Genomic DNA, 15,829 nt, shown 5'->3' with positions numbered 1-15,829 from the left:
ATCTAAAAGCTAAATATGCTGCACAAAAATGAAAGCAACATCTGTCGGGTCGAGTTTTTGAATAAATTTTCTTTTGAATTGGTTACACACAAATGAAGAATAGGGGAACAAACCCTCACATTAGTAAAACATCAAGAGAAGAAATATGAAACATCCTAGGAATAGAAATGCCTGAAAATGCACAATCACTAACTCTTTCAACGTCAGAAAGGCCCGGAAAATGTTCCCTTTAAAGACTCAAAGAGGGAATCACTATGTGCCAAGTGCAAGAAAAGTGTTTGTGGGGAACACAAGAAAGTGATTTGTCCATAATATTATTAAATAAACAAACCTAATTCATAAATGGAAAAACAGTTTTTAGCTAAGTGTCATATTCAATGCAGCCTTGTGACACGAGTCCTGATATTTCACCTTGTGGCAGGAAGAGGTTAACTGAGGTTCCTCTACATGTAAACCAACATGCATATCAACCAGGTAAATGATGCGAAACACCACAAACTTATTAGAAAGGTGTAAAAGCTCTACACTTTCAGGATATACAAGGTGTACAACTTTGTTTCCACCATTTGCTGATAGGTGACGACAACGATAAGTAGCGGTCAAAAGAAACAAATTGCAGACGCCAGGCAGTTAGCTTGGACCTCGGTCAACATAGCTCATTCAAACATTAGTCGATTTGGGTCTGCATCATAAAGTTGTTCTTGATTGAAAATGACAGTTTACGAGCCTAATTCTCGTCATTTGCGGGAGGTGTTAGCGTTTTGTTTCAATATGAAGAAAACAGCAGCTTAGTCTCATCCAATGCTTTCAAGTACGTATGCTAAGGACACTATTAGTGAAAGAACATGTCGTGAGTGGTTTCAACACTTCAAGAAAGGTGGTTTTAACATCTTAAACCAGCATAGTGGTGGAAGAGAGAATGTTTTCGAAGATGCAGAATTGGAGACATTGCTGAGTGAAGACTTGCGTCAAACTCAAGAAGAATTGGCACAATTAGTGGGAGTGACACAGCAAGCCATTTCAAAACGTCTCAAGGCTATGGGCATGATTCAGAAAGAAGGAACTTTGGTTATGATAACCCTAAATGCAAAAAATCGTGGGGATATCCTGGCCATGTTTCCACGTCAACGGCCAAACCGAATATTCACAGCACCAAGATCATGCTCTGCATTTGGTGGGACCAGTTCGGCATTGTGTACTATAATGTGTTAAAATCAAGTGAAACAATCACAGGTACTTGTTATTGAATGCAATTAATGCGTCTGAGTTGAGCATTAAAAGACAAATGGCCACAATACAGCAATAGGCATGATAAAGTGATTTTGCAGCACGACAATGCTCGACCCTACGTTACGAAAGAGGTCAACACACACTTGAAAACGTTAAAATGGGAAGCCCTACCCCACCTGCCGTATTCTCCCAACATTACTCCCTCAGGCTATCACCTGTTTAGATCAATGACGCAAAGCCTGGTTGACTAACATTTCTGATCTCATGAAGAAGTCACAAATTGGATTGATTCGTGGATCGCTTCAAAAGATGAACAATTTTTTCGATGCGAGATTCTTACACTGCCCAAAAGATAGGAGAAAGTAGTGGTCAGGGGTGGAAAATACTCTGAATGATACATGTGTAACCAATTTGTTTAATTAAAGCCTCAAATGTTGGGGAAAAACGGCAGAAGCAAAGTTGTATACCTTGTACCTCTCTACGTCTTCCTGGACATCAAGGGGGCTTTAAGCAATATAACCTCCAAATCCATGGTTAGAACTATAGAAGAGCATCTATAGAAGAGCATGGCACTGGGATCACCATATGCAGATGGATTAAGACCATGCTAAGTAGAAGAAAGGTAGACGCCAAAATGATGAATGAGAAAATGGTTATCAATACCACCAGCTGGTTTCCACAGGGGGGGATCTTGCCCCACTACTGTTGAACCTAGTGGTGAAAGAACTCATTAGAGTTAAATACTACAGGTTACTTTTACCAAGGATACATAGATGATTTCGTCATAGTACTGCCTGGCAAATTTGCTAGTGTTGTTGGAACACAGCCACAATGTGCACAAAACACTGTGGAAAACTGGTGCAAAAAGCAGGCTATAAGGGTTGGTCCCAAGGGAACTGTTGTAGTACCATCTACATGGAAGCAAATTCAGCACACATACTGGAATGTCATGCTCTTCAATTATACTCTACCAGTAGAAGGGGCAGTGAAATATCCAGGGATAATCCTGGTTGTGAAACTATCATAAATTTATCATATATGAAGAACACATGTTCCAGGGCAGAAAGTATTCTTACGAGCATTAGATGGGCCTGTGGTAAAAACTGCGATCCAAACCCCAGGGGTATGTACCGGATATACACTGCTATAATAAGACCTATGATAATTTATTGGACTAAATTATGGTGGAATAAATTAGAACAGAAGGTGGCTGCTAAGGGGCTCAGCACGGTGCACAGATTGGCCTGCTTACCCATAACTGGCAGAATAAGCAGCACATCTGATGATGGTATGGACACCATACTGGACATGACCCCATTACACCTTTGGATTACAATGGAGGCAGCAGCATGGACACACAGGTTAAAAACTGGAAAGAACTGAATTCCTTTAGGATAGACAGAATCTCGCATTCATACAGTGAGGGTATAAGAATGGTCAGAAAAATGCCGCATGACCATACAATAAGTTCCAACTGCTTCAATAAACCATACATGTAACAACTGGAAAAAGGGGCAGTGGACGAATGAACCATGACAGCTTTCAGGAGACATGGTTTGATTTACTGACTGGTCAAAAACAGATGAAGGTACTGGAGTAATTCTGTCAAATATCTACACTGAATATCTCAGATGAGGTAAATCACCTGTCAAGAGGCTTCATGATCATAGCAACAAATAAAATACTGCACCTGCTGATAGATAGCGGACAAAGCTACTCATCAAAATCAAATATGTAGAATGTACTCCTCAAGAATTATAGCTGTTATCAGGTTGTATTGCCAACTCACAACCATGCTGTCACCTTCTCAGTTATTCTCAATCTCAGGCTACATTATAATCAGTAAATCACCACCACTAAGGTTTTGTATTCACATTTGTTGGATTCAGCATCTTATCTCACAACAAACTGCCATCTTCTAACCTATGCTACACCTTAGGTGTACTACAGATAGGTTTGGGATCACAATCTACATTCCAAAAAAATAATGTAGAAGCAAAGTAAATATTTTTAGTGTTCTGTTCTATTTCTGTTTGGCAAATATGGCATCACATGGCACAACATCAACATATCAGGCTGCTGTCTGGTACTGGTAGATTTAGGTAACTCATCAGTAGATTTCAGGCAATATGACTGGCTACATAGAATTGTAAAAGCAGATAGACAGGCTAAAAATCAGAATGTCATATGTTAAATCCAATATTATGTTTGTGAACATCCACGGCACCCAATATCATCTCCTCACTACAGAGGGCATAAGCTACCATCCCATACCAATCCATCTTCTAACTGCATGTCACAGTCTGCATACAGCAGCAAAAGTACAGAACCAAAACTATTATATTCAATGTCTTTTTTTTTTTTTTTTTTATTAAATACAAACAAGTTGCCTGGAATGCTGAATTACAGTCCATGTATGTAAATGGTGCACCATAAACATCATGGTAATTAGAGAGAGAACACAAATATGGACCAATAGTGCCTTGGTGAACTTGGGGGTAGTATGCCACGACATAAACAGGCATGCATCAATGCAAGAGGGCATGCTACAGGGTATTAGATGTACCGGTGTGTGCATCAATCTGGGCCACCACCTCTGAAGTTCTCACTGTATGGTGGTACAACATGCAATGTGTGGTTTTCATGAGCAATAAAAAGGGCAGAAATGATGTTTATGTTGATCTCTATTCCAATTTTCTGTACAGGTTCCAGAACTCTCGGAACCGAGGCGACGCAAAACTTTTTTTGATGTGTGTATTCTGTCATGTTTAAATCCAAAGAGCCATCAGAAAGAGAATTATGCTGTATGATACTACACGCCCAATATGAAATTCAGTTATATGAAATTTTTGGCTAGTATTCTCTCTCTAATGACAATGATGTTTACTGCGCACCATTTATACAGGGTGGAGAAAAACTGTGCCACCAAATTTTAACCCTGGATGGTTGATGCCAGTAGGAACCAAAATTACTAATGTTGTACAGGTTGACAACGCACAGTTTTTAAACTACGGAAACTTGGCACAATGCACTCCGATTGGCGGTGGGATTGCCCTGTTGCCAGATGCTCTAGGCAACACATGATCATAAATGCTTCGCCTGCCGCAGATCGCGATGTGTCCCAAGGCGGCCCGCACGCTCTGTGGTAGTGCGCTAGCCTTCCACTCTGGGGGCAAATCTGCTGGGGTCCTGACACATCCATTGTACTTTCATGATAAGACGTACCAGGAACAAAGCCGTCAACAACTGTTAGTTTGCATACAGGAAGTGTTTTACAAATTGTGTCGGCCCTGAAAAGGGCCTTTTTTGTAGTTAGGTCATTGTTTACTTAAAGCAGGTGCTCAAACTGGCGACCCTCTGACATGCAAACAGCATTTTGCCGAACTACTTCGAAGATTCCTGGCATTGTTCTGTTGTGACTAGCGGCACGATAAACGCGATCCATTAATTCCTCTTCATTTCTAGGTGGTTTGCATCCGGGTGGGTGAACTAGAACCTTGAAGAATCCGCAAGGGAAAAAATCCTGTGGCGTGAAGTCTGGTGATCGTGGGGGCCACGCCCTGCGAGCACCTTTGCCGATTACCTGGCCATTGAAGAGTTCATTTGAATATCCATGCACAGCATGACTGTTATGTGCGGGCATTCTATCATGCTGTAACCACATGTGTAGCCGTATGTCCATATCTTCCAGCAGGCCGGGTAGAGTTTCTTGCAAAAAGTGAAGGTAATTTGCCCTGGTAAGTTGGACCTGCCCAATTAGATGGTCACCCACAATGCCTGCCAAAATGTTGAGCGAAAATCGTTCCTGGTGTCTGTGGACGTACGTGATGTGAGGATTTCCCCTTGCCCAGGAATAAACGTTTCGAGCGTTGTAAAGGCTATCCAGATGAAAGGTGCACTCATCGGTAAACAACACAATGTCAGGGAAGTTGGGATCTCTTGCAACACATCACAGAAACCACCAGCAAAACACTAGCCTCTGTTCATAGTCTGCCACAGGATTTAGGTCTTGAACAGAGTATAAACTAAATAGATGCTGGCCGTAATCCCTCAAAACCTCCCAGACTAACCAACGAGTGACCCCTATGTCGTGTCCAACCACTTGAGTACTTGTCATAGGTGTTTCCTTGAAGTGCTCGAGAACAGCCTCTTCAAATGCAGGATCCCATTGTGTTCAAAGTCTTCCAGCATCACCACGATACCCCACTAACAAGCCTGTTTTGCCAAGTCACTGGTGAATTGCTGTAAAAATTTGCAGGTGCGGGTGGTGTTTTGCTGGATACCGTTCCTCATGCAACCATCGAGCTTCATGTGCATTACTGTCGGCTAGTCCATAAACAAAAACCATAATTCGTTGTTCTTCAAAAGAATATTGTGCTGCCACGCTTACTGTATGACTAAATCGAAGGTGACGTGTGCATGCTCTGAAGAAAAGCTTGTGTGTGAATACCTCCAACATGAGGTGGATACAAACAGCAAGACCTATTCGACACGTGTGCATATAACATTGGGGCAGTGATGGGGGTGAGGGACGTCTGTATGTGTGAACCAACAACCATAGCACTGCCCGTCAACCGACAAACAGCAACAGGGCAATCCCACAGCCAATCGGAGCGCATTGTTTCCATAGTTAAAAAATGGTGCGTTGTCGACCTACACAATATTAATAATTTTGGTTCCTACTGGCATCAGCTATTGAGGGTTAAAATTTCGTAACAATTTTTCTCCACTCAGTAAACATGGACTGTGACTCATTTTGGTTCTGTTCTTTTGCTGTGCACACTGTGATATGCAATTAGCTTTTTTCCTCTGTAGTGACGAGATGATATTGGGTGTTGTGGTTGTTCACAAATGTAAAACTGGATCTGAATATGACATTCTGGTTTCCAGCCTGTCCATCTGTTGCTAAAATTCACACAAATAACATATTTAATCACGAATACTTGTATGCCCATTCATTCATGGGTAAATATCTTATTTACGTGAACTGGAACCAAGGAAACTTCAGAAAGCAAATCAAATCAATTCCATGCACATGTGCAACTCCCCCCCCCACACACACACACTTTGCCAGAAGATGGTGGGTACGAAACTCATTGAAACATTGTGACAAGACGACGCCACCACTCGGCTGATAACCCGAGAAGAATTCAACAGAAAAATTTTGTGTGTATAGGGTGGGTGGCGGGATATTACTGTGAGGAGGATGTATCTAACTTCAGAGCACGACAAGTGGTGATCAAAACCCTGTCAAAGAATGTGACTCCTAAAACACACAAACCAAACCACTCAAGACTCCCACTGTGGCTGGATACTGCAACTTCACAGAGAGAATCTTGGCCCTTGTGGGCCAACACCCTCAGCCTATTACCAGTAACCTATCCCCCTATTAAAAACACACTAATCATTTTATCTATCTCCTCTCCACAATTCCTGTATCTTAAAGACCTAGCATCCTGCCTGTTACTGTTGATGCCACTTCCCATTACACTTCCTGGACACCAGGACCAACTATATCCTTACCTGTAACTGCTTCCCTTTTAAGGTACCACTAACAAGCAAATCCGTGGAACAACCATGGGCACTTGCATGGTGCAAAGCTGTACCAAAATATTATTATGCGACAGAGAGAAAAACTTTCTAGCCACCCACAATCCAAAATTTCCTGTTTCAGGTTCTTTGGTGACATCATCTTGATCAAGACTATGAGTGAGAACATCCTATGCACAATCATTCAGATTCTCAACGCCTTCTCTTCCATTTTGTTCACCTGGTCCTCCTCAAACCCAACAAGCCACCCTCCTCAGTATCAGTCTCCACCTTACATACGGCTCATTCAGTACCCCTAAGCACATCTAACCTGTCAATCAACAACAACTCCATTTCAACATCTGCCACCTATTCCACATTGGTAAGTCCCTTCCAACAGTCCGGCTACAAGTGGTCATCACATCTGCAGTGAATAAATGCTGAGGCTCTGACTGAGGCCTTGGCAGATGGAAATTACACTCTCCATCTTGTCCCTTTCTCACATGTCAGCTATAATTCTCCAGATACCCAGTGACTGGCCACAAAGGACAGGAGCAAGTGAGTTATGCTCTCTGCCCTGAAATGACAACTGTCCTCTCCACTCCTCTCACAGTGGCATTCCACTGCCCACCCAACCCAAGCACTATCCCTGTCTATTCCTGTTTTGTCCTTGCTTCCTACCCCTTGCCTTATTGCTTATGTCCTTATATAAGACCTAGTTTAAAAACCTGTCCCATACATCCACCTACTACTACCTACTCTAATCCTGTCACAGGAATTTCCTACCCTCTCAACGACAGAGCCACCTTTGAAAGCAGCCATGTAATCTGCCAACTTAGCTGCAATCATTACACAGCATTCTGTGTGTGCATAACCACTAAGAAGCTGTCCACATGAATGGCCACTGCGAACTGTGGCCAGAGACTGCTGGCCCACCCACTTGCTGAGCATGCCACACAACACCGTGTGGTCAAGTTCAATTGGCTGCTTCACAGCCCATGTCAATGTGGATTCTTCCTTCCAACACTAACTTTTCTGAACTGTGTTGGTGGGAACTTTCTCTGCAACATATCCTTCACTCTCATACATCCTATGGCTTCACCCTTTGTTAGTCACTGTCCTCCTCCCACCTCTATCCCCTTGCCTTCTCCCACTTCAGCCTTGCACACACCATCTATCCCCTGCATAGGCCTTTATCTTTCTCTGTCTATCTTCTATCCCTCCCCTTCTACCCCAGAATAGTCTCCTGATGCCGCACCTAACAAACCACCATCCAGTCTCAACCATGACATACACACTCCCACAGGGAGCACTACATCATCTTCCTTCTCCTCTAGTCTGCTATCCCTCCCCTTCCCCATCACACACCTCTTCTGTAACACTAATAGCCACCCCAACCAAGACTGTTACACACCCCAGCAGCTGGGCTACAGTGCCTGGAGAGGATAGTGGCCATGTGTGAGCAAGTTCCACATGAGTGAATGCAAGTGTCCCTTCCTTCATATAGAAAGTGAGCTACATTTGTGTGAGTGCAGTATTATTTGACTGATCATCATGTTATTTATTAATGGCACAATAAGTAATGTCGCATACTTTCACTGAAGAAACTGCATAAAAGTGGGAATTTAAGGAGATGGGAGCTGGATAAACTGACAGAACCAGAGGTTGTAGACAGTTTCCGGGAGAGCATTAGGGAACAATTGAGAGGTATGGGGGAAAGAAATACAGTATAAGAAGAATGGATAGCTTTGAGGGATGAAATAGTGAAGGCAGCAGAGGATCAAGTAGGTAAAACAATGAGGGCTAGTAGAAATCCTTGGGTAACAGAAGATATATTGAATTTAATTGGTGAAAGGAGAAAGTATAGAAATGCAGTAAATGAAGCAGGCAGAAAGGAATGCAAACATCTCAAAAATGAGATCGACAGGAAGTGCAAAATGGCTACGCAGGGATGGCTAGAGGACAAATGGGAAATACAGAAGCGTCTGATCCCACCCGTCTGCTTTGACCCGTCACAAATATGGCGGAAACGACCATAAACCACAAATCCAATATGGCGCATATAAAGTTGGTACGTACACATTATGAGGACGAAAATACATCGAAAAACAAACACACACACACACACACACACACACATACACACACACACACACATTCTTTCCACAAAAAACCTAATGACACTAACGGGACAAATGTGGAAAATGGGGTGTTTTTGGGTGGGGGCAAACGAAATATAAACAAATTTAGACACCCACTCCCATACAAAATCACACAAAACGACAAAAAAAACCGACATCACAAAATTCCCCAAATACCATTAAACACAATATCATCTGGAATCGGACACTTCCCTTGACCTATACAGCTCAACAGCAGCTCCCGATCCAATAAATTACGATCAAACACTTCCCTTGGCCAATACAGCTCAAAAACATCTCCTGATACCAATATCAACATACACAGGCACACACTGAGATCGAACACTTCCCTTGACCTGCGCACTGTTAATTTTATCCGTCATACGCATTCCTAAAAAAAAAAAAAAAAAAAAAAAAAAAAAAAAAAAAAAAAAAAAAAAAAAAAAAAAAGCCAACCGATTAATTTTACTAAAATTACCACACGATGTACAGCGAACAACACTAAATTAACACACACACACAAAATCGTTAACTCACTGAAATGAATTCCGCTACAAACACAGCTGACACTCGAACAATTCTGGAAAATGAGCAAAAGCAAACTGAGCCCATTACACCACACAAATGAAAACCCTGAAAATACACCCTTACGTCACGGGTCAAAGCCGACGTGTGGGATCGGACGCTTCTGTCGACCCGACAAATGTAAGGATGTAGAGGCATATCTCACTACGGGTAAGATAGATACTGTCTACAGGAAAATTAAAGATACTTTTGGAGAAAGGAGAACCACTTGTATAAATATCAAGAGCTCAGCTGGAAACCCAGTTCTAAGCAAAGAAGGGAAAGCAGAAAGGTGAAAGGAGTATATAGAGGGTCTATACAAGGGTGATGTACTTGAGGACAATATTATGGAAATGGAAGACGATGTAGATGAAGATGAAATGGGAGATATGATACTGCATGAAGAGTTTCACAGAGCACTGAAAGACCTAAGTCGAAACAAGAGCCCGGGAGTAGACAATATTCCATTAGAACCACTGACAGCCTTGGGAGAGCCAGTCCTGACATAACTCCACCATCTGGTGAGCAAGATGTATGGACAGGCGAAATACCCTCAGACTTAAAGAAGAATATAATAATTACAATTCCAAATAAAGCAGGTGTTGACAGATGTGAAAATTACCGAACTTTCAGTTTAATAAGCCACGGCTGCAAAATACTAATGCAAATTCTTTACAGACGAATGGAAAAACTGGTAGAAGCCGACCTCGGGGAAGATCAGTTTGGATTCTGTAGTAATATTGGAACATATGAGGCAATACTGACCTTACGACTTACCTTAGAAGATAGATTAAGGAAAGGCAAACCTACGTTTCTAGCATTTGTAGAGTTATAGAAAGCTTTTGACAATGTTGACTGGAATACTCTCTTTCAAATTCCAAAGGTGGCAGGGGTAAAATACAGGGAGCGAGAGGCTATTTACAATTTGTACAGAAACCAGAAGGCAGTTATAAGAGTTGAGGGACATGAAAGGGAAGCAGTGGTTGGGAAGGGAGTGAGACAGGGTTGTAGCCTCTCCCCGATGTTATTCAATCTGCATATTGAGCAAGCAGTAAAGGAAACAAAAGAAAAATTCGTAGTTGGAATTAAAATCCATGGAGAAGAAATAAAAACTTTGAGGTTCACCGATGACATTGTAATTCTGTCAGAGACAGCAAAGGACCTGGAAGAGAAGCTGAACGGAATGGACAGTGCCTTGAAAGGAGGGTATAAGATGAACATCAACAAAAGCAAAATGAGGATAATGGAATGTAGTCGAATTAAATCGAGTGACGCTGAGGGTATTAGATTAGGAAATGAGGCGCTTAAAGTAGTAAATGAGTTTTGCTATTTGGGGAGCAAAATAACTGATGATGGTTGAAGTAGAGAGGATATAAAATGTAGACTGGCAATGGCAAGGAAAGCGTTTCTGAAGAAGAGAAATCTGTTAACATTGAGTATAAATTTAAGTGTGAGGAAGTCATCCCTGAAAGTATTTGTATGGAGTGTGGCCATGTATGGAAGTGAAACGTGGACGATAAATAGTTTGGACAAGAAGAGAATAGAAGCGCACACTCTGCAGCAGTGTGTGCGCTAATATGAAACTTTCTTCAAATCAGCGCAAACTCCGCTGCAGAGCGAAAATCTCATTCTGGAAACATCCCCTAGGCTGTGGCTAAGCCATGTCTCTGCAATATCCTTTCTTTCAGGAGTGCTAGTACTGCAAGGTTCGCAGGAGAGCTTCTGTAAAGTTTGGAAGGTAGGAGACGAGGTACTGGCAGAAGTAAAGCTGCGAGGACGGGACATGAGTCGTGCTTGGGTAGCTCAGTTGGTAGAGCAGTTGCCCGCAAAAGGCAAAGGTCCCGAGTTCGAGTCTCGGTCCTGCACACAGTTTTAATCTGCCAGGAAGTTTCATATCAGCACACACTCCGCTGCAGAGTGAAAATCTCATTCTGTAAATCAGATATGTCTGGACTAACGACTACAACCACTTCACCACCATTGAGGTCTGCAGCAGAAAAAAAACTAAAGCCCCTTAGTCTTCTACATTATCTCTAAGAAACTGAAATAAATTTTTTGTAAAGAATGGTATCATAATATTTACTGAGAATATTTCTTCAAGACCATGAAAATAATTAGCTAGAAACTGATGTTTCATTTGACACCGTAAAGATCATTGAGATTTTGAAGTGCTGCCATATTTGATCAGCCTACTGATAAAAAAAAAAAAAAAATCAGCAGCAGAAGTGTTAGTCATTTGTTTACAGGAATGGTGTGGGATGTGACAACAGGTGTCAGTCCAAGGACAGAACAAGTAAGTACTGTAGTAAAAATAGTCTATCTTACTCAGGAAACTAAAGAAACTAAATGTATTTCTACAGCTGTAGTACACATAACAGAAAATGATTTGGAATTCACAAATTTTGAATGGACACAATTGAAACCCATTACTGTGATCATATTACAAGATTTCCAGGCTAGATGTATTCACAAATAAATTCTTATAATGAAAAAACTCAACATTTTATGTTGTTGTGTAAACATACAATTGATAGGGATACTTCAAAGATCTGATCCTCATGATTTCATGGGCACCACTGAGGCACATGCACACCAGTGGTAGGGCATACCTGTCTCGACATGTTTGCAAACTAGCCAGTTTCACAAATGCCTCCAGACATCATTTTCCAGAAAAAATGGTGGACCCCCCCCCCCCCCTCATTCATGAGGATGTTACCAGATTTCTCCACAAGACGATTCTTGAGCACTGGATCAGAAAGGGGGGGGGGGGGGAGGGGGAGGAGGTCCTATTGCCTGGCCCTCTTGGTATCCTGGTCTGACACTCGATTTTATTTAGTGAATGGAGGTATATCAAGGGCACTGTTTACAGAACAAGGGTTCTGTGATCTGGTAGACTTAAGACAACAGACCTACAATGCAGTACAGACCATGACACATGCAATGCTTATGAATATGTGGCGAGAAGTGGAGTACCTTTTTGATACCTGTCAAACTACAATCAAGCCCAACACTGAACTGTACCAACAAGCATAAAAATGTTTGAGCTCTTGTGTACTATGTTGGAAAAATAAACTTACAAGGCTTAATAGGTACTGAAATATAGAATGTATACCTCTAGCCTACACACCTTGCATAAGGAATGGGCAAATTGCTACACACATGAACCTGGACACCTTGTATAAGGAAAGGACAAATTGCTATCCATATGAATAGTGGAACAAGCTCCCAAGCTAATCCAAGACACTGGTATGCTACAGAACAGTTTGTTACCAGAACCTACATTACAAAAAATAAAGCAAAATAAATAGTCTGTTTTGTGTTCTCTCTGCATGCCTGACGTCAGGAGTCAAAGAGCCAACGTCTGGTATCGGAAGGCTCAGTAATAATCACTATGTCACAGAAAGACGCGACTCCTGTTTATGATACTATTTAAAACAAACGCCTTAAATCTTTCAGTCTACATAGATGTTTCGCAAATTACCGAACTGTTAAGCAGTGTGCCCTTGCGTTTACTTACCGACTGCGTTATACACGCCATGACTAGGATCTCATCCAAGAATGGATATTGCGGAAGGGTATAAAGCTCCATCTCACTTTCACGTTACTTTCATACGCTAAATTCAATTAACTGCTATTTACTTTGAAATCAGGTAAGTTATTTATCCATGCGTTTGTTATCCCTGCCCCGGTTATTAGTGACCTCTATCAAACACTTAATACTCACATGTTAGCTTCTGCAATAGGAATGTTTGCTAGACAGTTCTCCTTCTTGAAGTATGTAATGGGTAAAGTAATGTTTTGTTTCCTTCTTCAGAATGAGTGATCCTCATGATATTCTGAAAACATCTATACAGGCTTTCATGAAGCTAACAATATACTTTGACGTCCAAAGTGTCACAACTTATTAATACAATGACTTGACATGATGATTCACTCTGTCCACCGTGCACTAGAAGACGTGAAGGAACGTTCGAAAAACTTCTCTTCGTGGCTTAACGCAATACATTCAACACTGGATGCTGTAGTAAACCACTACACCTACAACTGTAGCTAAGTATGTCATAACGTGCAGAACTGCAAGGTCTTCAATGGGTAAAACCACATTAAAGAAAATACAGTTTATAAAGCACAATTCAAACACTATTGTCACAACACTCTACTCTCGCCCAACCTTCCAAAACAAATTTAGTTAATCGTTCACCCTCCCCGGCGAAACTTTGCATATATCGATAGTCCTGTTTTTGTCAATGTCATTATCGATGCATCACTGCAACTTTCGTCAAACGTCAGAGATTATCAATTATAGACATAAAAATTCGAAACCCGAATGTAACCAACAAAGCGCTAGCTTGCAATAAGAATGGGGAAGTAAGAGAGGAGTATACAATTCCTGTAAGTACAAACGGTGCACTGAGACATTCTCGACCGACGTAAATATAGCCAATGACACGACCCTCGAAAATTAGTTCTTACTAAATATTTTACAAAACATGTGCAAGTAGTTATAAGTGGGTGTATATTGACTCAGTATTTTCTGCAGTATATAATGTTACCAGCACATACAACCAGGTAACAGAATCATTTAGACAAAAAGTATGTATCTTATTAGCAGCAGGTAGACAGGATATGTGACGTACTTTGCGCACATAAGCATACGATTTGTATTTCTGTGGGTTACTTTAAACTTGAAAATGTGAGAATGATTTTTTTAATACGCTGATATTTAGGCTGAGATATGTAGTCAGTATCTTAGTACAGAGAATATCAATTGTGCTAGAATGAAATCAATTAATCTGGAGGTGAGTTAAATCAGTCTAAAGGAAACTGTACAAATATCGCACTGTGAGTCATATCTTCATATAAAATGTCGTAAAAACGAAATAGACCAATTCTTCTACAGCGTAAAATACACATCACTTATTCGATACATGAAAGAACGAATAAAATAAGTTATAAACTAGAGTCAACAGACAGAAACGAACACAACGTTTTTGGGTCATCCTTCAGACGACTTTAAGAAATTATGATTGTCACAATCACCTAAAAAATACACAAAAAGCCATAGTATGCAGAATATATGGTTCAAGAAAAGGGGAGAGGCTATGAAAACTCAATACTGAATGACATTTAGATAGAAACAAGAGGTCAAATACCTTCTACTATGTAGGAGTTCTGGGACCTTCAACACCGCACAATATTTTAATGTGTCGTCCTGCCATTACAATGTGTGATTGATACTGTCTCGGGCTCGAAATTTGCATGTGGTTTTGTAATGATAGATTTAGGAGAGATCAAGTCTGATACCAGCACATTATTCGAAGTTCAGCCATTGCTGCTTAGTTTCAAAGAACAACTTACAAGAAGTGGAAAAGCAATTTCGGAACCAATACAACAGTAGCAACAAAAACAAAAGAATGCTAAGTATGTACACAATCTTGGACTTGCGTATGTTCATTAGTGGTTTACATCGAAAGTAGTATTTAACAAATGGCGTGTAATGCGAAAATTGAAATTGGCCTCAACTAGTAGTCTGTCCATTAATACTATATTATTAACTAATGAATGCAGGGAATACAAGAATGCATACTTATTTACAATGAATTGTTCCTGAAAACACATTCTTTGCAGTACACAAATATTATGAATGTTGTCAGGGGAATAGTCAGAGATATTAATTACTCTTGTTCCTAGAATCAGCGTAAATAGATTAACTTAAAAAATCTCTCCTTCAAATAAATACCGACTACCTCAGCTGTAAAACTAGATAATTCGAAGAAATATATTAAAACCACAAATACCGAAAATCAATACGAAATTGAGGCCATTAAGGGCAGCTCATGTATAATAGCAACAAAACAAATCGAAAACTCAAGTTGAAGCATAAATGCATTAGATTTTATTTTCTATTATAACCAGTAAACCCCAATTCACCAAAGAGCCTAACTTCCATGTATAAAACAGCTTCAAACATCTGAGTACCATGTAAGTGAGAAAAAGTTACAAAAGGTTTGGAATTATTCTTAAAGTTTTTTAGAAGTCGCTAAGAGCTCTCATTATGAAGCACTGGATGAATATAAATTAGGCAATGTGCACTGCATTTTAAGCAAAAGCTACTTTATCACAAATCAATTTTTATGACATCATTTCTTTTACACTATATGTTGTAAACGATATAAGGGTGAGTAGTAAAGAAGGAACAAATTAAAATGTCATGACTGATGCTGCCATTTTACTGAATGAACAGTGAAAATGTACTAAGCGACATTCATTTTTTCTCTGGTCGTTTTCTGGAGGTCTCAGAGGGAAAAAGCTTAGAAAAGGTTTGAAGTTATGTGTAAGGTTTATTGGAAGTCACTAAGAGCTCT

At 40.6% G+C, this 15,829-nt stretch overlaps 1 protein-coding gene across 1 annotated transcript in view; it reads right to left on the bottom strand.

Annotated features, from left to right (window-relative positions):
* The window catches only part of LOC124716320 (mitochondrial Rho GTPase), a gene marked incomplete in the record, with an annotated part of 167,053 nt that extends 151,970 nt beyond the window's left edge, over positions 1-15,083 (bottom strand). The window contains 1 exon segment of the mRNA XM_047243164.1: positions 15,052-15,083. Within this exon segment, the coding sequence (XP_047099120.1) occupies positions 15,052-15,083 (32 nt within the window).
* Positions 15,084-15,829: the final 746 nt, after the last annotated feature.

This window comes from Schistocerca piceifrons, chromosome 1 (genome assembly GCF_021461385.2).
Source record: "Schistocerca piceifrons isolate TAMUIC-IGC-003096 chromosome 1, iqSchPice1.1, whole genome shotgun sequence".
In the NCBI taxonomy this organism is placed as follows: Eukaryota; Metazoa; Arthropoda; class Insecta; order Orthoptera; family Acrididae; genus Schistocerca; species Schistocerca piceifrons.
Note: the sequence above shows the minus strand (reverse complement) of the source record. Positions and strands in the feature narration are given on the sequence as shown.